The 27,770-nt window shown below is 48.0% G+C and overlaps 1 protein-coding gene across 8 annotated transcripts; it reads right to left on the bottom strand.

The window, feature by feature from the left end:
* Positions 1-42: 42 nt before the first annotated feature.
* On the bottom strand, positions 43-27,770 carry LOC102086499 (transmembrane protein 45B). 8 transcript variants are annotated; one of them, XM_065040378.1, is made up of 13 exons: positions 27,263-27,770; positions 26,109-26,253; positions 19,324-19,488; positions 18,638-18,718; positions 17,501-17,565; positions 16,786-17,024; positions 13,762-13,928; positions 13,152-13,231; positions 3,818-4,019; positions 3,295-3,507; positions 2,385-2,569; positions 1,382-1,527; positions 43-716 (listed from the first exon to the last, which is right to left on the bottom strand). In XM_065040378.1, exons 7-13 carry the CDS (start codon positions 13,772-13,774, stop codon positions 599-601), a joined length of 957 nt encoding a protein of 318 aa, XP_064896450.1. In that variant the 5' UTR covers positions 13,775-13,928; positions 16,786-17,024; positions 17,501-17,565; positions 18,638-18,718; positions 19,324-19,488; positions 26,109-26,253; positions 27,263-27,770; the 3' UTR covers positions 43-598. The 8 variants fall into 8 exon arrangements, with proteins under 8 accessions (XP_064896450.1, XP_064896451.1, XP_064896448.1 ...); XM_065040379.1 differs by adding an exon at positions 21,206-21,276 and having other exon boundaries at positions 16,786-18,718; XM_065040376.1 differs by having other exon boundaries at positions 17,501-18,718.

The raw sequence follows: 27,770 nt of genomic DNA, 5'->3' as shown, positions 1-27,770 counted from the left end.
TATTACACACTCTATAATTTATCAGACTTAAATTTAAGGATATTGGCTCAGCAAGGATTTTTATTTCACATTTATTCACTCTTCCAGCCTTTAAGTGAACACGAAACCTCTTAACAAAACCCTTCTTCAATTCAAAGCTCCGCTAATAAAATTTGTACTGTGCACAACCAAGCCGTGATGTTGCAAATTTGACATAATCCCGCATTTAACATTCTTTTGCTCTTCCTCCTTGGGATGACACCTTGGTCGGGACCTCAAGCCTGGAGCTTTCCCTGATTTCAAAGCCTCCAGGCTCTTGGCAAAGTCATCTGGCCAAAGGACGCCCTCCATCGCTATGGAAACACACGGGGGATGAGGTGATCTCATCATGATGAGTTTCTGCATTTAATTTTGCTGCTAAAAATCACTTTTTTTGTGCTTGTTTCAGAGACGGTGATATTCTGGTATGGACGAAGGGCATGAGCTCAACGTGTGTCCCAGCAGCAGAACGGCGACCTCTCTTCGCTCTTCCAAAATATAAATATTTCATTAGACTCTATTTATTTTTCTTCTAGACAACAGATTCTTCATGTATTTGGAGAAGGAGGTTGCACCTTCCTCACTCTTCATCGGACCCGTTCAAGAAGGCGGCTTGGGAGCTCCTGTCGCGCTTCTGCTGCCGGACGCCCAGCCCGATGTAGGGCTCCCCGCTGCCCCTCCGGCACCTCTGGATGCAGCTGGGACACAAAAGGAGCAAGGAATCACCTTTAGCAAAACCCCTGCACTAGTGAAATGCACTTCGAATGAATACACAGAGGGGAAGAAAGTGTTATAAAGGTTCTAAAATGCTGGGGTTTCGGGGGTTTTTTATTGTATATAAAATCTATTTGCTTGCAGAGGCTGGACTAGCCCTTCCATAGCCCTGAGATGCTTGTAGGCTGCAAGAACATCCTTAAAAGTGGGATAAGATCCCCCTGGGGCTGTTGTACCTCTAATAACTCAGTGACTGTCAGCCGCTCTGAAACCCTTGCAAGGGCGGGGACACAGTGTCAGACAGTCCTAGTGATGCTTTGATTTCTCTATCAAATTAAAGTTTGACTTCCAGCATTTAACGCAGAGAGGGAAAAAAAAAAAGTGGTGTGACTTGCAGGAGCAGCTCCAGGGGCTTGGTTATTTGCCTTCTCCATATTTAATGCCCGTGCCTCTGGCTGACACTACTTTGCATTCTGTGCACTCGGCAAATAATGCGCACGCTTCTCGCCGTGCCCTGAAACTCACAGCGGGCAGGGGCTGCTTATTCAGCCACAACTTTGTGCTCCAGGATCAACTCAAGTACATCTGTGCCTCACCCCAGCCATCCCCAACCCTCTCTGCTGCTCTTTGATTTATTCCCCAGCCGTACCAGTAAGCGAGGGTGAAGTTTACAGCCACGATGGCCACAGCGGCTGCCCAGTGCCAGAAGAAGCACATGGTGAGGAACATGATGTTGCTGTGGTCCTTCTCATCCCACGCGGGACCTCCAAAGGGCTGGAACAGCACGACCCCAATCTGGGTGGAACAAGCAATTTATTACCTCAAGGGGAAAAGAAGAAAAAAGAAATCAATGTAGTGAAGGCCTCCAGCGTCCATCTGTCCATCTCAGTTATCACCATGACACGTGGTGACCGAGCGACTTGAGCCCTGACCGGGATAGTGGGTTTTTGCTGAGATAGTGCTGGTCTCATTAAAGTCCAGCCTTGCAATCAGAGGCTGCACAAAGCAAGTCTGCACTTTGCAGTCTCTTCTTTCCTGTACAATATCCAGATATTCCCTCTGCATTGCAGACCCCCAGCCATCCTTTAAAAACCCCATATTTAGCTTTTTATGAGCTCCCCCCAGTTTTTCGTCTCCATTTGAGTTAACACAGGGGTTGAGGATGAGGAAGGGAACTCACATTTCTTTTCGGCAGCCTAGTTTGGGGAGTGGTGATCAACTGATTTCTTTGCTTCTCCCACTACCTACCAAAGCAATCGCTGGCTGCATTTTTACTCAGCAATTTTATTGCTTGGTGGGGTTTGCCTCCCTCTTTCCACTAACCCAGAGGGAGTGCTGCAGGGTGCATTAGACACATTAAGCAATTAGTACTTGGTCGTTAGCTACTGTAAAACATTGCGAGTGCTCGCTTTCGCTGTTCCCCCCAGAGAAGCAATAAGCCAAGACAAACAGCTCTTTCAGCAGGAGCAGTCGGCAGTGGTGACCTGCGACCAGTAAATTTTCATCCTGGGTTATGATCTATTTATGAAGCACGCCTGGCTAAATTATCCTTCAGAGACGAGCGATTGATAACGTGATGTACGGCTTATTTTCTTTCTTGTTGTTGTCGTCGCTTTTTCCCCCATTGCTCCTCAAGAGGAGGCAGAACAGACCTGCCAGAACCAGGTGCCCTGGACGATGGCGGCGCAGGCTCGGAACATCTCCAGGACGATGTTGTCACGGAGGAAGACCTCCAGCATGATGCTGCAGGCCCCCAAGAAGACGACGATGAGGAGCAGGGAGTGGATGTGCTGATCCAACATCGGGCGGTGGAGGACGTGGTAATAAAAGAGACAACCTGCCGAAACATGCACCATGCTTAGAGTTCTCTTCCCATGCTGGCGTCTCTTTCAGATCACCCTCATAGCCAGGCTCCTGCTTTGCTATTGCTAAATTCACCATTTTATTTGGAGCTGGAAATGATATTTTTTCCCTTTTCTTACAAGCCAAAGTGTGCCTGTTGAGCTGCCCCTGCTGCTTCAAAAAACTTCGGTATTGGGGAAGGGAAAATAACAAACGTGCTTTCATTAAGGGGCTTTCTATATAAGCAAGAACTTTGTTTCCTAGTGCCTTTTCCCTGTGTGATCCCAGAGGGTCCTGAAATCCTGGCTTGCGAGACAGCCTGAAGACAAAATGACATTTACAATGTGCCGAAGTCGGAATTTGCCACGTGCAATGCAAGCAGAGGAGGATGACGGTGCCTGCACCGCAATTAATGGCCCTCGGGGGGGACGTGGGGCATGCAAACAGTTCTGCAGATGGAAGATAAATGCAGCATCCACCGGCCATTTGTCATAACAAGGAAACTCAGCCTGGTGCTTTGCTGTCACCCCCAAAATCCCAAAGCCAGGACCTATTAATGCCTGTATCTTGCTACAGACCACCCTACCATAACACATCACCTACAACATCTCCTGTCTTTGGAGCCGTTCAGAGCAATATCTCACTCTGGCAAATTTTGGGTCCCTCTCTGACTCACCCACCAACATCCCTCCCCCAAATTCAGCATCACCTTCTACTGACCTTCCACAAACACAGCCATGGAGAGCATGAGGCGGTCCAGCCCCTGCGGAACCACCGGGGAGATGTAGGTGAAGACGTCAACCACCCCAGAGAGCCCGTAGAACAGGTACATGGTGGTGTGCTGCCAGTTCATCAGCTTCACCCAGTCGCGGTTCTCCCCGCTATAGAGGTACAAGTGGGGACCGTCTGGGACGAACTGCTCGGCCAGCATCCCTGCATGGACACACAGGGTGGTTTGTATGGAACGATGGGTGATGCTACTCATCGCTGCGGGGCGGGTTGTGAAGCAAGAACTGATGGTTTTGTGTTAGGGAGAAAGAACTGGATATAAAAGTCAGGCTTGACGCTATTCCCAGCTCTGGGACCGGGTACGAGACTTGGGCTTTTCACATCAAAATCTATTAGAGCTCAAGGCAAGACGAACATCCTTCACCGTCTGGACCAGTTTCTCTGGAGCAAGGTCATCGCTACATCACTACAGGCTGTGAAATTCCCAGCACAGTTAATAAAATACAGCCCTTACCTATCAGAGCAAAGGTGATTTTGACTCCCCCTTCAATGGCATCCGCACGCTGGAAACAATAAATCCTGCTGGCTTTCTTGTTGACTTTCTGGCTGAGATACTGCAGTGGGTATTTCACAGACCACCACAGCCCGAAGAGCAGGAAAAAACTGCCTGGAAGCGCATGGCCCTTGAAATTCGCCATCCTGACAACCTCCTCTGACTACGAGGCAAAGGAAAACAATGTCATTTTACAACTTACACCGGCTATTTGATGCAATGCTGGAAAAAAATGGGGTTTCCCTTGACACACATAGAAATGGGAAGGAGCACTGAGAAACCCTCCAAGGCTGAGAGGTGGGGACATCTGGGACCTGTCTGAAATGAGGAAATACCCGAAAAAGCCAGAGTCTGGACTAGTTTAGCAGAGGCCCCGTGTCTGCTGCAATCTCTGAGACATCCCAGCCTGAACTTTGCATCCCTCGCGATCCCTCCCAGCAGTAGCTCCGGCTTTTCTGACCCTTCTGCAGGTACAAGCCAGAGCATCCGCCACAGACCATGGGCTGTTCGGAACCAGGCAGGATGGAAAATACACGGGGAAAACAGCAAGGTCAAGAGGTAAATGTCAGTGGGTTTCTTTAGCTCCTCAACCAGCCACAGAAGTGGTGTGCTATCTCCAAATATTTTTTAAATTCCTGGAATTTTTTCAGCCCGCTGAAAAAAAACCCACAACAAACCCACCCAGTTTTGCAAAGCCAAAGCATCTTGCTAAAAATATACCTTCAAACATCCCCCAAAAGCTGCTGGAAACTAACCATTTTGGTTCTGGGCAAAGAAACCAACTCTCTCCCTGCTTCACCACCTCCTCCCACCCCTTCTCTCTCCAGAGCATCACTAAGCTGGGCTTTACTCCACGCAGAGCCTGAGGATCCCAGCCGAGCTACTCAAGCCTCCGTGCCCCTTCGTGCTGGAGCAGACGCTGCCTGGTTCATAGGAGAGCCAGGGGACCCATTTCCTAGGAGAATTACAGCAATTAAACCCCAGCCAGCTCCTGTTTGCCATTTGCTGGTTTGCTTAATTAGTGGGTAGAAACAATTAGCTCTTTGATCTGGGCTGGAGCATATGTTTGGGGGCCTGGCCTTGGCAGAGCGGCAGGTCTGCTGTGGCAGGCTGATCAATTAGGATTTCTTTTAATTGATAGCAATGGTTCTGCTGCTGGCGTCCGGGACTTTCTTGCGCTCATGCTGAGCTGAGCTTAACGCTGGGCAGAAACCGGCTGTCTCATGGTGTGGATGCCATCCACCCACATAGCAAGGGGCTCTGTAATTTGATGCTGGACCTGACCTCCCCATCCCAGACACCCACAACCCCGTTATCCTTAAAGCACCTTCCCCATTTTGGGCTTCAGTCCCCACTTGCTGGAAAGATAACCCCAAAAATGCGTTTATTCTGCTTTTGCAGAAGCATAAATGATAATTTGTGCAAAAGGTTGGACGTGACTTGCTGCTGCCAGCATTTGAGATGGGATAGTACCTGCTTTGGCTTTATAACTATCTGATTTCAGGTCAGTTTGTCCCCAGGACACCTTGTTTTGCCCCATGAAGTCAGATACCATCTCCCAGAGGCGTCCGTCCCCCGGCAGGAAAATCCACTGGGTTAGATCAGACCTGGTTTAACCAAACCAACAATTCAAACTAAGCAAACATTGCCTGCAGCTCCATGCAGCGACAGGCACGGCTGATGTCCTTGCAGTTTAATCCAGGTTTATCCTGCCTTTACCTACGAGCTGTTGTCACGGGCTTCATGCAAAAAAAATTTAGGAGGGGATTTAATCTGAGGGTGGAAAAGCCATGCATGGAAATATTATTTTCTAGCATGTTGGCTTGCAGCTTTGCAGGCAGCTGTCAGCAGCACTGCAAGGCTCTGCCTTATTTCACGACTTAAAAGGAGAGGTTTATTGACAGTGGGTAATTAAACATGAAATCAAAGCAAGACGCTGCTTACCAGCCATGCTCGCACAGTCCAGTGGGTTAACACAATAGTTTATTTAGTCCTTTGAAAAAGACAACCAGGGAATCAGTGTCCACCTGTATCCTGCGGTTGAGGGAACAGCCTCCCTGAGCCAGGGAGACGGCTGCAAAATCTGCATTTTCTGGGTAAGCAGCAAACCCCATCACATGCGTGCAATGGCAGAATATCAGGAAAATGAGTGAAAGCAGAACTAAACCAGCCACAGAACAGCACGAGAAGTACTGCAGCCACATCACGCCATATTCATGCCATAACTATAACGCTGCCACAGTGATGTGTGTCAAATTATGTGAGATGGGGTGAGCTCGGTGGGGTGACAGGGACCATTCCTGCTGTCTCTACCCTCCCGGTTGCTCGCAAGCAGGAAGCAGAGCAGCTTATCTGGGATGTGCCATCAGCAAAACCATTCCTCCTGCTTCTCTTCGTCCTCCAAAAACACGCAAAAGGTGAGCGCAGGGAGAAAACTAAAGCAAAAATGTTTTCAACTGTGAGTGCCCTGGGGCAAATGTATCTCTCATTTAATCCTACAGCTCCAAATGCAAAGAGACTTTACAATCCATCGCACTGGGGAAAAGGGAGGTCCAGCTGATGCTGGCGTTGGCAGCAAGTACCACTATTCCTGCGCATCACTGCAAATCCTGACTTTGCCCCGTTCCCTTCTCGTCTAACCCGCGCATCAGCTAACGCACCCATGTCCCTGCTGGCTTATAATTAATGCACTTCGCCCCCTGTTTATTACGATGCTGTGCACCGCGCCGGCTTAATGATTTACTGTTTCTTCTGCTCTTATCAACCCCCAAAGGAGCTGGTTTCTTCTGGGTTTGTACTAATGCACCCAACCAACGCAGGAGGCATCCGGAGCAGTGAAGAGGATGGTATGGACATATTTTTCCTCTTGTAGCCACAAATAATCTCCTTACAGCCAAACCCTGGGCCCTTTGAGTTTTCCAAAGCTCTCGTTTGCTTTACTGAGGGTTTTATTTCGCAAAGGTTTGATTAGCGCATCATTTATTGGGGCATCACTTCTGCTTTTTTCCCAGCTTGGAAATGACAGTCTGAAGTTCACCCTTTGCAGCCGTCCCTCCCCCTGCAAATACCTTTGCCCTTGGACCTCTGCAAATCAGGCAGTTCACACACAGCAGAGCTGTTTTGCTCGCCTTGGGACCTGCTGCCCGACCCTTGGAGCATCTGTGGGTGGCAGGGACGGTCCCCGGGGAAGGGCTGACTCAGTGAACAAGGGAAATGGCTTGGCTTGCACAAAAAAATAAAGGGTCTGATCTGGGGAACGTCACTGAGGTGCATATCTGGAAATAATGAAGCTATTTCCAACCTTCTAGAGGTGGCTTGGGTGTCCTCGTGCTGAATTTGGGACTGCAGGAGAGCATCAAACCCCAACCTACAGGCTGACAGCAGCTTTGGCCATCAGGCCTTTTCACACTCTCTGTGAGCATCTCTGAATCCAGCATAACCCCACAGCACAAATACCCCATGTGGGAAGGCAGAGGTCCAAAAACCCAAGGAGAAGATGTAGAAATATCTGCAGCTCCGCAGCCAGAAAGATGGCAAAGGAGATGCCCAAGAGACGTCAGGAGAGGCATCTCCTAAAAACATCAGCTCTGCCTCTCTCCATTACCAGCGTTTGTCTGCAGAGGCACTTCGAATCCTAACAGCACTTCCATTACCTCCCCTAGGAGCTGGATCCCTAATGCATTAATGTCAGGCTTAAAACCCCACTCTCAACCATTTCGTCCCATTATCGTCGTTTTTTCTTCTCTCTCTGTCTCCATCTGCACTGGGGAGGGTGACACTGAGCAACCGTGTGATTTGTTATTAATACCTGTGAAACCAGCAGTGTCTGCCAAACCAGGGAAGCAACTTTCCTGCCTCTGAAAGATCCTTAGGGGGTTTAGGTTCAGGTTTAAAATTATCATCGTCATTGGAACCTATTAGGCTCAATTGCCAGGGAATATCTAAAGGACCATCAGGTGCTGCAGGAGCTTGTACTGATTGACACATGAATCCCACTGTGATGGGAAAATTCACCATGAAAAGTTCAAACTGGGATGAAAGCTTCAAATTTGAGATGCTGGACTTCAGATCCTTCTAATAGACACAATGGACCTACCTGAAAAGAGACGCTGGGGGAGAGAGGGACCAAAAAGCTGGTGATGGAGGGATTATATTGGTCTCTGCCTCTTTTTGGCTTCTGTTTTACAAATCCCTGCTTTGGACTCTCCATCCCTACCATCAGGGCAGCAGCAAGGAGCGGCTCTAAGCTCCAGCCCAGCAGAGAAATGAAACAAATTAGCTAAATCCATCTTAATTACAGGGGCTCAAAGTGGGCGCTTTGTCATCCTTTTGCTTCCCTTTAGGACCTGCATTTGTTTATTTGTGGTTTTGAGGCGACGAGGTCTGACTTCAAGAATGATCTGTTTTGGGAAACGCGCGTTTTCCACCGTAAAAGCCATTTTTCTTTGCCTCTGCGTGCTGCCCAAGGGATTAAAGCGCTTTCTAAAGGTGCTGGTTGCCATGGGACTGGGCGCTGCTGTGACGGGTGATGATGGAATAGCCCTGACTCCACCAACCCCTACTACCTCACCGGTACTGGCACAACACAGTGACTCAAAAATGGCATTACTGCCACCAGCAATGCTGCAAAACTCAGTATTTTCCAAAGATGAGATGATTGCTCGCCCTAAAATTGTCCCAATTACCCCATGACAACAGGCTAAGCAGCCCACCCTGCTTCCTTCAACAGCCCTCGAGGAAAACTGCCCAAGACAAACCACTAAAGAAACCGTTTGCATTGCAATACAGCTCAGATATATTCAGTTATTCACTTTAAACACATAAAGTTGAACCTGTTGAGTACTGCAGGTTTATGAGATAACTGTGGCTGACCGACACAAATCCCAGCAATCGCTACCAGTGCTGAAAAAGCAAGATGTTATTCATTTTTAAGCTAGTAGGAAAATTAAGAAACCATTCTCCAGCAGCGCCCCGCACTGGGAAACTCTGATTTCCTCCTAATCTGCACATTTTTGGGGTGGTAAAAGAGACTTTTCTGGGTAATTTGACAAGGAGGGGAGGGCAGGGAGGGAGTTTCTGGTTCAGTGCACGCAGCAGGGATTTCGTTTTGGCTGTTAGGCAGAGCTTTGGCATTTCACTTGGGAGCAGGGAGCCGGCAAGGGGCTTGAAGGGTTTTGGGGGAGCCCCGTGCCCCCCGGGCTGCCCTGCTTTCCCCTTCACCTGCTCTTGGGCCCCACAATATCTTGTTTATTTTTCAACTTCCTCCTCTGAAAAATGTTGCTGGGCTGCCCCCATCACCTCCCAGTAACAAACCCTCCTCTGCTCCATCCCGCCAGGACCCCAGGGTGGCGGGACACCCCAACCCCTCTCCTCCCTCCCTACGGGGCTCGGGTGCCAAATTTAGGGGTCCCCTCGCCCTTTATCCACCCGAAGGGTGGGCAGGTGGAGCCCCTTCCTCCCCAAACCATGAGGGGGTGAGTCCCACGACGCAGGATGATTTTTCCCCACCTTCCCAACACGAAACCCCCTCCCGACCCCAGCCAGAGGAGCTTTACCTGCCCTGGTGATCCCGCTGCCGCTCACCTGTGCCCAGGTGAGCCGGGCTCCTCCCTGCCCGCAGCTCCTGCCTCCTCCTCCCTCCTCCCCACCAGCCCCGGCCGCTCCAAACTCCCAAAACCCCCTAGAAAACACCATCCCTGCACACACCACCTGCTCCAATTCACCATTTTTCTCCCCCAAAACCCACCTGCGACTTCCTGTATTGAAACAACTGTTTCAATCTTTTTTTCCCTCCCCCCCCCCAAAAAATCTATTTTCTCACATTCATTGCAACGATTGAATTTCTTTCTATTGGTTTCCCCTATCGCCCACTTCATGTGGGGACACCCCCACCCCAGCTCCCCACACCCCCCGGCTGCAAAACACAACGATGTCTTCCAAGCGCTTCGTTTTCTGCGCCTCCCAGGTCGTGATGGATGATCCTCCGGGATTCCCCGGCTCATAACCCGTATTTCAGCTCCCAACACAATTTTCTGACCAGGCCTCCTATAAAACATAGTTTATTCTTAATAATACTTTCCACTTTCATCTCCAGGCCTGCAAGCGCTTTACAAATGTTCAATAATTAACCCCCACGACGCCCTTGGGAGAGAGGTAAGCGTTATTAGCGCTATTTGTAAGGGAAGCACTGACAAAGCCTCCTGTGCAATAGCCCTGGGTTTAACTCACTTTTACAGAGCAGTGCAGGTACTTACATCACTGAGAGCAAATACACCCGCCGCAGGGAATTTCTAGTAAGAAAGCTGAATTTTAATGTTTTAGATAGATCCGCCCTGGTTTATAAATGACTGCACGGTTAGAAGCGCTGTCTGGCGATCCCCTGTCTTTTAGAATTATTATTATTTTGATGAATTTAGAAACAAATCCATTCCCTCACCCTCTTCTGCAATGATGCTTAAACAGGTGACTTCTTGTAAAAGTAATGATCCATTCATTCATCTTGTCTCGCCGCTCGGAGCGGTGGGTGCTCCTGCAGGGGATCCTCAATTCAGCCATGGGGTTGGATGCCCAACCCATGCATGTTTATTCAGGTGGGGAAATTAAAGTTTTCCAAAAGCGAAAGCTGTGGGCATTTATTTTCTCCAGCCAGGCAGCTTGTCCATTGAATGGTTTCATGAATGTCCTTGGTTCCTGCTGCCATTTTAATGCGTGTCATGCAAGCCCTGGAATAAATCAGAATAAAGCAGGATGCTGCGGGTACATGGGAGGCTTTACCCTCCCCAAACCCTACACCTGAAATTGAGGTTGATAAATAAACGGGAGGAAAACAAGTGGTGAGATGGAGGACCTTGAAACATGAAGCATTAGTTGCTGCGTCTCTGTGTAAGCCCATGGAAAAAAACCCAGAACAACAGAGGATGTTAAAAAATGCAACTGGAGCACAGAAAATGCCGGGCAAAATTCTTGGTCACTGCTGATGAAGTTGCTGGACCTGGTACGTAAATCCCAAAGCTCCTTTCATCTCAAAAGGCTGAGTTTAGCTAAAAAAGCTAAATCTTTAGCTAAAGCTGACTCTGGAATGGAAATTCGCCCCTACCATATGCTCGTCTGCACCGTGTTAGTGTTTCTTGGCTACCAGGAAATTTGCACCATCAAATATTTGCAGAACTAAACCACGGGGTGTGGATCTTACTATAAAGGAACAAATAACCTCTCCATGTGTATATATTATAGTGAAGACCATCCCTGAGCTGGAGGTGAAGCAGAACCCAACCTCAGCAAAACTTCCACGTGGTCCATAGCAACCATTTTGCAATAAACCACATTGAAAAACCGAAGTCAGGTCTAATTTCTCTGCACAACTGCAGCTCTTCTCGGCTAAATAAATCACCTTTCTTTTTCCCCAGGCCCATTTAAAGGGAGCTGCTGCAGGCAGAGGGAGGGAGCAGCAAATAAATAAACCTTCCCAGAGTTTTATTTATTATTTCTTTTCCTTTGCCTTTCCTCCTTCAAGCTGCCATTGAGCAGAGAGTGGAGCAAGGGCACACCGCGGTGGCAGAGGAAGGAATGTCACCATCCCTTGCTGTTCATACCCCTGTCTCACCTATTAAAACAAGCGGCGTTTCTTTGGGGATGCCCTGATCTTCAGCATCTGGAGCTGGATTAAATGTCTCTGACTGCCGGGGAGGATTTTGGGGACGTGAAGCTGCGAGGGACTGGCAGGATCAGATGTGGTGGGTGGTTTCAAGTGAAAAGAGAGAGGGAAAATTAATTTGTTGTCTTGACACAATAAAGCTAAAGGCTTTAAAGTAGGTTTGGGAGGTATCATTGTTAACATTGATATTTACTTTTTCTCCTTTCCCATATTTGTCACCAATTTTTGCCTGCCCAGCACTCCAGCTCCACCTCTCTTCCCTGAGCAAAGATTTGCAATTTCTGCTAATACTCAGCATCCCGTCCAGCCCTAAAAGTTGTGTTTCATCAAAATCCCACACCCGGCGACAAGACCCAATTCAAACCCTGATAATTATTGACCTTTAGCAATAGAAATCCAGCCCCGACATGCTGCAAACCAGCATCTCCGCAGGCTCTGCAGGTGCTGCTGTCCCCATCTCGGGGACCAGATGCCACACGACGTGACCAGACGTGTCTGGGAGGTGCAGAAACGAACCCCAGAAAAACTGTGGGAACACTAGGTGGAGCTGAGGGCTTGCAGAAAGGCTCCTGCATCCCAGCCGAGGGATGCTCAGGGGTGCGGGACTGGGGTTGCATCCCCATTTCGGGGTTGGTTCACCACCAGCCCTGCACTGCTTCTTGTGTCACTTTGTCACCTGCCTCTGCTAAAGGCACTTTGCAGCAGCTGGGCTGTGGCACTGGTTTTAGGAAGACTGGTTCTAACTCGAGCCCTTCCCCTCCTTTTCTAGGGTTGTACTGGGCATCATATCCCTGTTTCACCAGTGGGGAAACTGAGGCACAAGGCGAGGCGTCACCTGGGGCAGTTTCCATCCCCACTTGCTGTCCCAAACTACCCGACACCATCACTTTTCCAGTGCAGAGGTGGCACTGCATTGGCGTGAGCCCTAAAGCAAACACAAAGGGGTTCAAACCATCCTTAAAATAAAAGAGAACTGCAGCAAAGTGTCTGTTTTCAGCCGCCGATCTCTTTGGTTCTGCCATGTGGACACACAGACGGGTTTTCCAGCACACTCAGCCACCCCTCTGAGAAACAAGGGGGCTGCTAATTAGGGTGAAACCCACTCAGGGAGACCCCCCTGCCCTTCACCCACCACCTCCCATTCCTCCCCACCACCCCCAGGCTCCGGTTACACCGCGGGTCCCTAAAGAGCATCTAAAATAATTGCGCAGTTGTCACCCTTGGGTAGGGGAAGGTGGGGGGGGACGGGACTATTTTAAAACACTCGGCTTATCCCAAAGGCCCAGCTGTCCCCGCAGAGCGCGGGCGGGAGCTTCAAAGTCCCCAGCAAGATGCTTGAGCGCCAGCCTGTCCTCGCCATGTTGGCCACGGAGCGGAGCCAGGATGGGACCCGCTAATGGTGTTTTGACGTGTGGCTTCAAGAGCAATTGCTGGGGAGGGGGGGGAGATGTGGGGAGCAGCTGAGAGGGACCTGGCGGTGACGGAGGGAGGATTGGTGAAGGGTTGGGGGAGTTAAGAGGGAGGCTGGGAGAAGGATTCAGCCACGGCGAGGTTGCGCATCCTATTCAAGTTTAGAAATAGGGGGAAAACACCAAAGCAGAGAGGTAAACAGATGGGAGCCCAAAGAGATGTGGATCTCACCGTAGCTTTTGTCCTTGTCCCATCCCACTCCTGACAGCAATGCAGCTGGTATCTCCTCTCGCCAGGACAAAACTCAGAGTCTGGAGGGAAAGAGAAACACATCTCATAATCCCATGGGGCTACCAAGCTTTGACCACACCTTGGGTAGCCAAAAAATAATACCATTTCTGCTGCCTAGAATGGTTGAAGCATTATCTGTGCTTGGCAGCCCTGAGCAAAACCCAACCTGTCGTTCCCTTTGGTTAGCGTGAGGCTAGATGGCCAGGAGAAGACAAGGATGCTGGGTTCATCTTAGCCTCTTGCTCATACTCTGCAAGCAAACAGGACGGTCCTCCTGCCAGTCAGCTACTGCTGAGCCTGAATTACATCTTCTACCCCTGTGTGCTTAAAGAAAATGTGATTAAGGAAAGCAGTATTTCATCATGTGCTGTCAAACGACGTCCATCCTGCTCAGACCTTGGCTCCATCACCTATTTAAGGTCTCATGCAAAGACCGTGGAGGATTTTCCCGCATGTCCTGTACAAAAGACGTCTCTGGATGACCACAAAGTGTCACCCTGACCTTTCAGTTGAACGGGAGAGTGTTTTGCAAACTGAAACGGGGCCTTACCTAAAGCCAGCATAAACCATTTAGGACCTGCATGTCTTGGAGAGGCCGAGGGCTTGAACTCCTCACAAGGTGAACCCAGAACGATTTCCAGCACCAGGCAAGATCCGTCTCTCAGCAGCTGCGAGCCATTTATTAGACGGGTTTGAACGCTTCTGCAAAAGCTGAGCCTGAAAAAAAAGAAAAAACAAAAGAAATAGTGTTAATTACCGGTCCATTTGGATGACGTGAAGCTGCCCCGGTCCATCATCTCGTCCCCTCCAGCCGCGGTTTGTCGGGTTTCGGGCTTTCATGCCGGGGTCCCAGCAGGACCCGTGTTTCTCCCCATGGCCGTGGCAGCTGCAGCCGACTTCTGTTACAGAAGTGGCTGCCGCCGCTCCAGAAACCATCTCAGCAGCATTTGTCGTGACGGCTTCTCGCTAATCTCTCTTTTCATTTGTAATTATTTTCTCACCCAGGCACTCTGACACTGGAGCCGTCCTCCCGGCAGCCGCTCTGGAGCATCGTCCGGGATAAAAAAAGGATGCGGGGGCAGGATGGAGATGGTCTTGAGAGGAGGACCGTGGGCTTCAAAGGGGCCGGGGCTCCTCGGAAGGCGATTGAAGCAGGCCGAGGGATGGAGCCGGCAGCCTTTGAGGCAGCCCGTGCCATCCCGGCCAAGAATAATTGAACAAATAGTTGATCTGGTGAACCAACAGCTGTAGGGAACAGGCGATTTCCAGAGGATTAGGGGGGAGCTGTGAAAGGGAGCTCCCACGGGAAGCCTAAAACCCTCATCTTGAATTCAACCAGCCAAGAACACATGTTGGAGCCTTTGACTTATTTTTTGAGCAAATTTTTCTCTCCCCCCACCCTTTTATTTCCAAACTACTCCACAAATGAAAAAGTTTAATTGTGAAGCCCAAGGCAGGAAAATGGGGTCCATGGGAGAGAGATGAATTATTTAGTGGTGGTGGATTTCTAAATAGGGTTTTCCTACTTTATTTTTGCCCTAATTCTGGCAGGAGTATTACTGTAACTGTTTCTGTCCCCCCAAGAATCACCATTTATCGGGTTTTAAGCTCAGCAGTCACCAGCAAGGCAAAGAAGGGAAGGAAACCCCAAAACAGCCCGAGTTTGAGGTTCTCCCCGTTTTCCCCCAGCATGAACCAGTGCCTTGGCCTAAACCACGTCATCTTTAAAGACAGACATCTGGTGGTGTCACCACTGAGGTTTTCTCCTAGTCCTGGTGTGCGGGAGAGGACAGAGCTGGTGGAAAGTGCTGAAGCCAGTGGCACCCCCTTCCCTTCAAACCAGCCCCGGGTCTGTCCTCGGACTTCACTTGGATCAAGAGAGAGATGGAGTTAACGATCTAATCACTATTTATAGAAAACTAGTCCGCTGTTGAGTATGTATTTGGCAATCCCTACAGCTGCATCACCAGCAATGAAGCCTTTGGGGATGGGGTTTGCCGGTCACTCAGCGAGAAAATAAACTTTTAAGCCCTTCCCTTGCTGGTCTAAAACTATTCTTTACTGCCTTTTCACCAGAGCATTATCCAGGCTAGTTTTAAATTCCTAGGCGGTGAGAGCTCCCTATGAACTTACAGCAATTTCTAATTTGTTTTTCACAACAATTTCTGGAGATGAGATTTGTTAGGGGTCATTAAACCCAGTGGTCTGGGGGCAGGTTTTGGTTTAAGGAGATTATAAAGTATTGAATGCTGAAGGTTGCACAATTTATTAGGTGGGGGGGGGAAGGAAAAAGATGATTCTGTGTCATATTTCTCAAGGATGCTCAGCTCAAAACTGCCCTTTTCTCGCTCTCCTTCCTTGCTGTGAATCTGTGCTTTCTGTTGTAGGTAAAAAGGGTGAGTGTGGAGAGGCTAAAGATCCTCAAACCTTGGCTGAATCACTCAAAATCTAAAACCATCATTGCCAGCTTCTAGATTGGGTGGACGGGGGGTGTGATTTCTGGAGAAAGCCAAGTTCAAGGCAGTTCTCGCAGACTTCAGCGCATAAACCACAGTTCAAGTGGGAAAAAAACGGAGAAAAAACCCTCTTTGAAATTATGGGCTGATGAGAGCTTAACAAAAGGAATCTCATTTGTTGGTTTCTTTTTTTTTCTTTTTAAGTACCATTCAATCATTCCACTCACTGGAGAGACCTTAAATTGAATCTCGGCCCTAGCAAATGCATTACTTATTGCTGAATTGATGTCACTGCCAAAGAATTTTCTCTGGGCTTAAGCTGTCTGCAGCAACACGCCAGCGGCACGTTCAAGATGTTTCCCCTCTTTGTGAAGCAAAATTCCTTGTGCTGGCTCTTCGCTTTTCCCCCTTTTGCCCCATTTTGATTTAATGTAATTATTTGATTGCTTGGGATGCGCCACTGGAGCTGAGCGGGCGAACGAAGCAGCAGTTGGCTCCAGGTTCCTGCGGTCGATGCGACACGTTTGCACATCCCACCTGGGCTTTGCCTATAGCATCATGACATCATGCATTGCTATATCACCCTCTGCAATATGTTTCGGGGCCGTTAGATGTCCCTGTGCGCTGCGATAGGAGCTGGGATGGCATCACACCTGGTGACAAACAGGGATAAAGCTGGGACTAGAGCACAGCACGAGTCTGTCTGGCTGCATCCCTGACTATTTTCTGGTCCAGAAGGATATAAACTCACTTAACATATGAAATTAAACCTTCATGCGAGGGAAGGGGGGGTGGCAACAACCCTGCAACATATATAACATATATATGTGCATGGTGGAGCCAGTGCTTTGTGCAGACTGATATTCTTTAAAGGCTTTGGTTTAAAGCATCCTCAACTTTGTTGGTACTTCAGGAGAATATAAGCATCCTCATTATTTAACAAGCCCAAATCTTAATTGCACTTTTTCTCGCTGCCACTTTTTCCTGCCTTCCCACTCTGGTACCCAAACCACAGCAGCATTCTTTGCCCTTATCTTCCCCCCACTGCCAAAAGGCAGGCAAAAAGGTACCCAGGACTATTCACTACCAGCTTTTCCTTAGCCCTTGAGATTCCTTACCTGCTTTTCTTCTCATCAAAGCTTTCAAATCAGGACTTGTCCACATTTCCACGCATGTTATTTGTTTCTGTGGCTGTAATGACTTTGCTTCTCCCCTTTTCGCACAAGGTGAGTGGAGAGCAGCTCTTCACCAACCTCTTGGGCAACAGCTTCGTCCAGGTTTCATTAAAAAACTAGAAATTGGTGGCAGAAACCACCTCTCCACCAGTTTTTTCAGCTCCCTGGCAGTAGAGCTGACCCTGTTAGGAAAAGAAACCTGGTGCTGATGCACATTTTAATAGGAGGGGTTTCACCTGAAGGTACTTGGAAACACCAAGGTCTCTCTTGCAGCTGTGCAAAAAACCATAATGGAAACTACATCCTAGTGAAATCTGGAGGATTTATGATCACATTGGCCTGTAAGCACCTGATATCAGGCTCTGGATTCATATTTTAAGCATCACACTGAATACTGGAAATGTGCTGAACCGTTTCTACGGCACCCTGGGCTCATTTTACGGGTGCATCGCCTGGAGCCAGACCAATAAAAACGTGCAGCAAAGGGCTCTCAATGTTCTTTCGGGAGCGCTGCTGGAAGCCGGGGCTTTGCAAACCTTTCTTCACGTCTCTGAAGAGGACAAACACAGCTAGCCGGCGTTTTTGCCAACCCTTTCCCTCCCATCCTATTTCACAACCCCTCTGCCTCGCTCCTATCATCCTCCCTCCCTGCACGTACCACTGCTGATGTCTTCCCAACCAGATGCACACCTGCAGGAAAAGTTGGCATCTTCTCTTTCCAAGCTGTCAGGGAGTCAAATAGTTTATGAGCCTATTGATGACAGATACATTAATTGCAGAAAATATGAATGACTTAATATTTTGTGTGCTAATATATTTTTTTTCCCCTTTCTTTTAAATCCGCGTCACTGTATAAGATATATCTCAGGCTATTTGGGTCGTGTTCAGATTCCCATGGCTCACCACCTTCTTAAGGTGGCAGAAGATACCTTGTGGCTCGTGAGCACCTAAATTTGGTGTTTTAAGCGTGCAACACAACTTTTCTGGAAAGGTGCTTGATGAACTTAGCTCAGCCTGGACTAAGGGTGGAAATAGCAGGGACTGCTGGAGATTTTCACTGTGAAAATCCACAGCTTTTGTGGCTGATGACAGATGACATGAGTGCAGAATTGCTGCACGACTGGATCTCTCGTTCAAGCCATGAAGAGTCGTGGGGATTTGTCAGGTTTTGGTTCATCCCCCATCGTTGGGCAACTGTTTTCAGACTCACAAGGAGCCCAAATCACGTACGCGGATGACCTGGATTGGGTGTTGTAAGGCCAGGTCCCATCTGGCCAGAGATGCCCTGTCGCTTATGCACATATTGATGACTAACCCATTACTATCCCGATAGGGATCTCTAGTCAATATACTAGATCATCACCTGATATTGATCCGGCAAGCCTCAATTATCTGCTTAGGTTTAAATGAATTTCAGTTTGTGGATTGAAGACAACTGTCTGTCTGTTTTATGCAACAGAATAAGCAGCAGGATTGATGAGCAGTGTAGGAAACATGACATCTAAAGGAAGCCTGGGTAAGACAGGCTTTATTGCTCTAAATTTGCCATAGATATGGTAATGCACCACAAGCAAATCCTACAATTTTGTTAACAACAATTTTGTTGTTAATCAGGTCCACACTTATCCAGGGAAATAATTATTAAAACGAGAAGGAGCAGGTTCCTCCCCACTTGCTCTTCAGTCTGTAGGATGTCAACAAAAACCAAGTCCCAAGTGGCAGAGGCCATAACACAAGCCAAGCAAAGTCCCTGCCCCACTTCCAAGGAGAACAATTTGTTGTGGCAGACACCTACCGACCTCAGAGGTGTTCGTTGTCATTTATGCTGGGATCATCTGGGGGAGGATCTGAGCTCCTGCCTTTAGACCCATTCCACCTTAATGTAAAATAAATAAAGAAAAGCTTTGAAATCGGATGAGAATGAAGCCAGTGGAAGAGAATCTGGAGAACTGTGCTGTAGAAGACACCCTCGCTATAAAAAGTGACTTTTGATAATTGCTGGAAAAGTGCCGGAGTGTATTTTAGGAGAGAAGGGGGGAAAAAAATGAATCTATGACCTAATGTTTTTGGAACCCATCCACCAACCTGGGTGCCCTGTGGCTGTTTAATATTTTTATCTGCCTTCCCAACAGGCATTTCACAATCTGGATTGTTTTGTGTACCAGGCAGAATGAGCGAGGCTGAGCCCTTTCAAGGGCTCTTTTCTGGTCTCTTCCTTGAATGGCTTTTATTCATTCAAAGAGCACATAATGCCTCTACAGCCAGTTCATCATCAGCTGTAGCAACCTGGAGACTTCATTAGAGCAGAGCCATGAAGAAGGAGGATAATTAAATTGAGATACAATTAGACAGATGCTCTGTAGTTTTCCTGCTACTACTCTAACTGCTGCTATTGTAAAACAGCAATAAAAGAAGAAAAATTCCAAAAGCAAAGCATGAGTAATTCCTGTTATTTATGCCAGCGTGTGTCATTTCTGCTACCTTTTAATATATAAATATATCAGGGATGATTCTATGAAGTCCGTGTCTCGGTGAAGTCTCCTGGACCTGTTTTCCCATGGGGGAGATGCTGTGATCTCTTGGCTCCTACCGGGAAATGCTGCTGTCTCTGCATGGTTCCCGGTGCAGGATCGTGATCCGAGTCCCCTGGGGACACAACACGAAGCAGGGTTAGTAAAATTAGCAGTAAGATGTAAGGGAGAAGAGATAATTAACCACTGGATCAAGAGTTCATGTAGTGAGAGGTATTCTTCCAGTTTTCCAGACAAACCTTCTCTACAAATGTGGTATTATAAATGAGCCCAAAGTTGTTGGCTTAATGTAGGAATTAATGTTTTCTTACTGGACTGGGCTTAGCAAAGATTCGCTCTGGGTGGTGATTACATCTGCTTCTGGCTGTAAAATCAGTGTGACTCTATCAATCACTTACAGCACACTGGATGGCAAAGGCATCTGCAGTTTGCAGAGGTTGCTGCACTTAAATAATCTGTGCACTTTGGCTTTCAAAACTTTAGGTTTGTCTGCCTTCCTTTGGCCAAGAAATGTGCGTTTGGTGCACGGGGGTGACAAGAAGCATTTGTAAAGTCTGGTGCTGGAGCTGCCCATGGGGACACTGGGACCATCCATGGGAACACTTCAGGACCTGATCTCTAGACATCTGGGAGAGTTCAGCCCGGACATGTGCAGAAATAATTTGGAGTGCGAATCTTTACCTGGTAACCTCCCAGCCTCCCCGTCACACCCTTTCAGCTCAGACTTTAAGCTGTGCCATGCAAGTCCACATTTTCCATTTGATTTTACAGCCCAGGAGGCTGCTCGGGGAAGATTGGCCAGTGGGGATGTTTGCAGAGTACGAATCAAAGGGAAAGAATTTGCTCCAGAAAAAAATGCAATGGCAACGACGGATCCGCCGAAGCCTTCATCAGATGCAATTAAACAAAGCTTCGTATTAGGAAAATGCTTGTACTTGCTGGCTCCCCTAGGCTGAACTGGCTCTTGTTTCTCCATCAGTTAACTCTTTCAGGCACCATCTATGCACAAACAACCATTAAATCCCCTCCAGCAAAGCGAGCTGGCTTGGTCTGCCAGTCTCCTGTACAAAATGGGAGCAAAAGCACAAGAAATGCAAGACCAAGGGAGCTTGAAATAGCAGCTTTTGTGGCAATTTTCAGCTCTGTGACACCACTAAAGCAACAGCAGTGATGGCTTCAGCCACCACCAGTGACTAAGACATAAAGGACACAAACCCCCACAAGTCTAACTCCCTGCAGTCCACAGAAAGCAGCCAGGGCATGAACTAGTAGGTGCAAAAGTCACATTTTCCAGCACACTGGCTATTAGTTTCTTTCTGCAGTTCCACGTTGTTTTCCTGTTAAAAGGGGGCAGCAGCTCATTGCTGCAGCAATCTGTTCTCTCACCCATGTGCTCCAGGGGAAAGCAAGAGCTTAAGGAAGAGCATCGCTGTTGCGGGAGAGGCAGGAGCGCTCGGGGATGATTGATGAGATCCGTATGCTCTCCTGGTGAAGGGGATGCTCAGCATCTGCACACAGCTGAGAGGAGGAATAAACCGGGATAAAACCCCCCACGTCTCAAAGTCACCCCGCAGCAAACACCTGAGGGTTGTCAGAGAAGCTTTAAGGGCTTTGCGTTTTTCTCACCAAGCTGCAAAATTTGGGGCCGAAAGGGCGAAGGTTAGAGGATGCACAAGACCAAAAAGATGAGGCGTTTAGAAAAGAAGAGCAGGGACCAGAGATGCACAGCCCTGAAGCATCAAAAGGAGTGGACAGGCAGTGAGAACAAGCCCGTTTCCCTCCTGTAAAACACCCCTTTATGGCAAATGTGCTTGTTGTTAAGTAAATATTACCTTTCTGCCAGTGTTCTTGCCGGTGGTGGATCTGGGGGCGTGCATGGGGTTGCTGTGGTGTAGGACCAGGGCTAAAGGGAAGAGAATTAAGCAGCAGCGAGCTGCAGATGTGAAGCTCAAACAAACCCCTTGCCTTTCACCTGAGCCTGCATCTAGCATGGCCAAGATTTTTCCGTGTCATATTCATCAGGCGCTCCTGTGGGACTCGTGGCCCAACTACAGCCCCTTTCATGTTCATCGCTGAATTTTTAGCATGTCTCAGAGGCAATGGGATTGCACAGTGACAGAAAAAATGGGGAAAACTTCCCTTTTCAGCAGTGCCACTGCCTGACTGTGTGGTCCGGGGCAAACCGTGTAACCTCTCGGTGACACTATTTACCAGTCGGCACTCCGAGCGCAGCATTTACCTCATCAGGGGTTGAGAGGCTTAATTATTCCCAGACGGATGGATGCTGCATAAGCGCAAAGTGTTACGATGACTAAATCTTCCTGGAGGTGCCTCTAATATCTCTGATTAGTTTGTTTATCCCCCAGATTCCGTACCATGGGCATGACAAAGATTACAAGGAGCGTGTTTAAGCAGGGGCACCAATGCCGTGCCAGATACCTCCGGGTCAGAGGGAAACAGATGATGGAAAACCAATTAATTCTTTTTTACAGCGAGAGAAATAGCTACAGGATTAAGAAACATTAATTATTTATTGAACTGCTGCCTTTGCAGAAAAGAAGAGTTTATACATATCTATATACATATAAAATAATCACTCATTGTACACAACAAGATAATAACTTGGGTAATCTGAGCTCCTGTTTTGATACTGCTCTTTTCTCAGAGGTCAATTAAAATAATAAGAGTGAAAATACTTAGGACCCTCAGTAAGAAACAAAATACCACAGTAATGTCAGGGGTTTGAGCTGCAGGGAGAGCTGGTTCTGGTCTCCCTGGTGTGAATTGCTGTACTTCAGTGTGTCTGAGTAAAGCGAATTGGTCTTAGCTGTGGATCTGCCCTGAGATGCAGGAGAGCATCATCAGCGATGGGGAAGAGCTACAGCAGCTCAACAAGATCCCATAAATCAGCCGCAACACACACACCGGCCATGTGCATCTCTATCCCAGTAACGGGATGCGAGAGCAGGATTAAATATATTTGGCAAAGCCATCCTCTTGTTGGTAATGTGCTAAACCTCGGTAATTCAGCACTGCAAAAACCTCATCACCTCTGATTCCTGCCTGGATGTACCTTGAGACGCCGCTGGTGTCTCGTACAGAGCGGTGCTGAGGACACTCTGCTCAGGTTCATGGCATATACAGTGTCTGCAAGGTGCATTTTTAATGGGCTTTGATCGTGAGAAACTTGTATTTGGCTCAAACGTTCTTGAGATATGCACCTGACTTCCCTTACACACACAAACACTTCACTGGCATTCAAAACAAGGACAAGCAGACAAAACAACTATTTCCTGTTTGGCTTGGAAAGTAGAAAAAATAAACAATTTTGAACAAGCTGGAAACTGAGTTGCTGTGGCTGAATGAGTCTTTGGCTGGACTGGCAGAGGACACCAAGGCTCTGGCTGCGGGAGCCGTGGGACCTCCTGGTCCTTTGCAGGTCCTGAGCTTATAGCCCTTGCCTGGGAAAAAGGTCCAGGGTTGAGTCCTGCCTAAGTATCTGGGACAGGACTAACTGTGCAAGGCTTTGGGACGATGTCCTCGCCTGGCATACCTAGGTGCAATCCTTGAAATGCAAACCCAAAGGGATGCAAGAAGTGGAATATTTTTTGACGCAGCTCCAGAATGCAGCTTGTGAGTGTGCCCAGGGACCCTCCAAACTCCATCCCTGGTGGAACATTGCCCACGAATGTCCCCATCGGGAGGAGACCAGGCAGCACAGCCAAGCCGCGGCTGTCACGGCAGCGACTGGGAACAAGAGAGGAGAGAACAAGTCCGTACAGGTCTCCTGTGAGTGCACCCAGGCACATTTCATCGGCGGAGGGGCCCTGTTGGGCTATGTGGCAAGAGTTCTCTCCAGGTGGCTGCTGGATTCGGAGGCTTTTCCCCGTCAGAGCTATTCCCAGAAAGGGATGGAAATGATGCCCCGATGAGAAACTGTGGCTACAACCCTTAAAGCCGGGCCTGGGCTTCACCCTTGGGTATAAACACGTACCAAACTTGTGCAAAGGGATGTCTTGTAACTGTTATTTCTAATGCAAGGGAAGAAAAATTTCAGATTCCTTTGCTCAGGCACCAGTGGGGCCACTTCAGTAAGATCAGTGCTCAAAAGAGCCCAGGTCTCTGCTGAGGTTTGTTACGTTTTCAACTCAAATCCCACCCTCCGCATCTTCCCTCACTTGCCAACCTCAGGCCTGACCACATTCCCCCACCACCATGGGCAGAAAAACTCTGTCTGCTGCTCTTTTGCTGCCTAAAAGGGCTTAATCCACCCTCCCGTTGATCCCGATCATTTTTGGCACATCATTGGTAGTTTTAGCAGGGTCATTTAATCCAAAAGCGACGCAATCATTTGTGCGGTCATGTCAGTAATTATCGATAGGGAACAGCAGTGATTATAAACCAGGCACAATAATTATGCACTAACTTGGAACTTGGCTCCTGGATTTTGTTCCCCATCCTGCCGCTTCCTTTGGGCCTTTTGGAAATGGGGTAATTTTGGCGTGGTGTCTCTGACCACAGGAGCTCAGGGTTTCTTTCCACTCCAATCGGGATGTGCGGAAGCCAAGGAAATGCCCTGAAATTCTTAAGCTGGTTTCTTTTGGAGGTGGTTTGATTTAAGCCCAGTTCAAGTTTGGGGCTAAGATGCCTGGAGGGGTGGAAGGGGGAGAAGATAAAACAGGAGGAATTTCCTATGGCTTTTCTGCATGAGTCTTCCTATCTCTGTCTTAATTTCCCCCAACATTGTGCAGAAACAGAGGTTTTTAGCATAAGACTCTTTTTTTTGGGGAAAAAGGAGCGACCAGGAGGAGGCTGCGTCCCATGAGAACAAGGAAATAAGTGTCAAGCTCTTTCTCCTCCCCAGCAAGAAGGATTAATTTCCTAGATTTCGCCTGCAGGGAAAAGCGATGTCAGAGCGGTCCTGGTCCTGAGACAGCCCCACAGTCCTGGAGCTTCCACGGGAAAAGCAAGAGACAAAAGTTTGATTCATAAAAACTTGGGGAAGGAGGGGAGGGCAGGGGGGGCACGGGAGGAGAGTATAATAATCATCATAATAAAAATGCCTGGGGGTGATTTCATAACATTAATAGGTAATGTAGTCAATTATGTAGGCTTATTTTATTTCAGCAAAGTGCAGGTGGTGAGCTACATCTCATCGCAGGTGCTTTTCCAATTAGCTGTACGTATTCTAGGTGAATAAATGGCCGAGCGCCAAACCTCCGTGCCACTAGCAACAGACTAATCCAAACTAATCCGGAGGACTCATCTTGCTTCATGTTAAAGCAACCAGAGTCTATTTTATTTATTATCTCCTGAAAGATCTCTCCTCCTCTTGGAAAAACAAAGAGGACTGTTTCACATCGGAGGCCATAAATACACTTCACTCGGCGTTTGGTAAGGGCAAGAGGACTCTATCGCTGCTTAAATTCAAATGCTTATTACCATTATGTAATAGCAGATGAATATCCTGCTCTGCATTTGCTAAATGTTTTCTTTTAATAATCAACTCATACCCACATAATGGGCCAGCTTATGCAATCGGCTGCCTTGTGAGCTCTTCAGGGAGACATCTGTTTTTCAGCAGGGTTAATTACCAGCATTGGATCATTAAAATGTATTTATTTACTTTTGTTATTACAACTGGGCGAGCCCTATTGCTTAGGAAAGTGGCAGGGTGATAAGAACACCTAGTGTGGGCATGGCGTAGGCAGGAATTATAGAATTAGGTGAGCTAGCCCCACACACATACCTGCATCGACCAGGCGCTTGTGTTTTAATGTAAAGCCTGGCTCCTCCTAAAGCGCCTGCTGGTGATGCAGGTACAGAAAAACGCAGGGCTACCATCTCTGGTGACTTAATTGTTCATTTTAAGCTCAGCCCAAGACCTCATTTCCAGAAACAGGGATGTTCAGCCTCGTAGGATGGATTTTGTGGGGCATCATCACCAATCTCGTGAGCAGACACAGGGAATCGTCACACTGGTATAGCAATGTTGAGGGCTCAGCAGCTCCATGGCCATTTGACCTCAAAGGGTCCAAAAAATGCACAGTTTTGATGTGACACAGGGAACTTTACAAGCCACCCATCTCTGGGAATTCTTTGCCAGACCTATGGTTTTTTTAGCAAAATTGATGGGGAAAGGACGCTTTTCTTCCCAGTTTTTCAAAGGGAATGGCTTACCCTGTGATGAAGAAAGATGTTGATAGAGGCTCTCAGAGATCCTTAGGTCCCTAATTCCCACTAATTTCACAGCTCAGCCCCTTACGCTGCAGACTTTGCTCATCAAAACCCCTGAAATCCTCTTTCTTCTGGGGTTTAAGCAGCAGATCCCCAGTGACTCTACCCAGCTGCACCCACCTTGCTGTGGATGCTCTGGAAGCCCCAACGCTTCTTGGGAAACCCAAGAAGTTTAAAACTAAAAATAAACCCCCCAAACTTCTTCAGGCTTTTGAAACGATGACCCCAGGAGCTCGCTGGGGTTCGGGGGGAGAGGTGCCTGCCAAGACGAGAACTGCCTGACATCATCCGGACCCGGTCCAGGACCATCAGACACCTGCTGAGCCTCCCAGGATAATTCCATGGCAGCTGCTGCTCTAACTCACAAGTGCACAAGCGGGAACATGAGTTGTTTGGATCGCTCATCTCCAACATTGTTCTCCAGAGTGTTTTTTTTTTTTTAAAAAAAAAGCCCTTATGAAATGTGACTCAGAAATAACTGACAAGCACCAGCCTCACCTTCTCATTGTTTCACCCCAATGGGAAAGACAGTGAAGAAGAGTCAACCTTCTCCATCAAATCTGCTGTCCCGACTTGCCCGCAACTTGCCGGCTGAGTGAAATGTTGACACAGGGTTGACGTCTCTGCTTGATTTATGGAGAGCCTGAATGGGGAGGGGAGAAGAATTAAACATTATAAATCAATGAGTAACATCCATAACCCTGAAGTGCTTGTTGTAAACAATACAAAGTACCGGCCTAATTTTTATACGTGTAATTTACGACGAGCAATTCCTTCCAAATGAGAAAATATTAAAAGGAAAAAAAACCCGTCCCTTGTTAGAATATCATTAATTGAATCAGATGAGAACTAAGCCAGCCATTGTTCCTAAAGGTGGAAAGTTTCATGGGAGCTAATTGCTCCTGTGTGGTGCCTCATAGCATCTTTTCATCCAAAAAATTCTCCTGCTAATATTCCCCATTGCCAGTGCTGAAGTTGGTAGGTTAAAGCTGCGAGCAGCACCACAGTAAAACAAAATCAAAGCGATTTTCCATATTGTGCAAGCACAGGATGAGAAACAGCCCCTTCCCATCCCAAAAAGTGCAAATAGGAAAGCGAGAGATGGAAGGAGACAAGGGATGTTTTCACACCACCCATCACCCCAGGGCTAAGCCAGAGGCAGATGTCCGGGCGGTTACTCTTCCTGGCTGTGGTTTAGAATAATGTGTTTTAATTTGTGCCTATCAGGAGCACACACCGCAGCGCCTCGGACAGCAGGTGGGACAAAGCATCTCCAGCTCTACACCCCGTTCCGAAAAAACGGGGAGATTCAAGTTTGCTTTGCAGCAACACAGAAGCAAGAATCAAACCCCGCAACCCAAAGCCTCGCTCATAAAAGCCTCTTTGTGCTCATCCCCAGCAGCTCTCCCCGCTCCGGTGGGCTGTTTGCCTTGAGGTGATTAACAGATTCCAGAGTGCTTGGGGATGGAAAGTTCTCCGTAAATAAATAAATGGATCTAACAGAGACGTAATGAGACTGTAATTAATTAGCAGAACGTCGTGAGAGGCACGGCGAAATGTGTGAGCAAAATGCGGGGTATTGCTGTAGAAAATGTATTTTTGTTGGCATGCTGGGGAGCATTAGCGAAGCTCTTTGCTTGCTATCTGCTTACCTTCCGTGCTGTTTCACAATTGTTATTCCTCCTGCTTCAGGGGTGCTTCACCTGATGATTTGCATGCCAGCAAAGTGCTCTTTCATTAAGGGAGGTAATGACGGAGCGAGGGCACGGAGCAGGGAGGGCGGTGCTGGGTGTGCAAAGCTCGCCCTGGATGCAGATGCAGCGTGTGCAAGAGGGACATCTGCGATAAACTTGCTGTTAGATCAGCGCTCTTCCACTTTTGTGCAAAGAACAAAAGAAGGTCTTAGCAGGGAGTGCTACCCTTCGCTGGACATGTGTTCACCTCCAAATTTTGCAAACGGTCTTCAAGCAGCAAATTCAGCATCCAGATTTAGGTGTTTGGCCCCCATGTCCCAGAATCCCTGTTTAATTCTTGCAAGCTGCAAAGTCAAAATGCAAATAATCAGGATTCAGCTAATAATAACTAAATATCAAGGTGGGGGAAAAAAACGCTCTGCAGACTGATGTTCAGCTGCGCTGAGCATCTGTTCCTTTGTGCTGT

This window comes from Columba livia, chromosome 24, assembly GCF_036013475.1.
Source record: "Columba livia isolate bColLiv1 breed racing homer chromosome 24, bColLiv1.pat.W.v2, whole genome shotgun sequence".
Lineage (NCBI taxonomy): Eukaryota > Metazoa > Chordata > Aves > Columbiformes > Columbidae > Columba > Columba livia.
Note: the sequence above shows the minus strand (reverse complement) of the source record. Positions and strands in the feature narration are given on the sequence as shown.

Bases quoted from the DNA above. Each gene is read 5' to 3' on its own strand.
- LOC102086499 (XM_065040373.1), bottom strand. From the start codon at position 14,409: ATGGCACGGGCTGCCTCAAAGGCTGCCGGCTCCATCCCTCGGCCTGCT. The intron at 13,929-14,212 runs GTGAGAAAATAA...CTTTTTTTTCAG, and splicing joins TCCAGTGTCAGAGTGCCTGG to GCTCAGCTTTTGCAGAAGCG. The intron at 3,508-3,817 runs GTAAGGGCTGTA...GTGTCCATGCAG, and splicing joins AATCACCTTTGCTCTGATAG to GGATGCTGGCCGAGCAGTTC.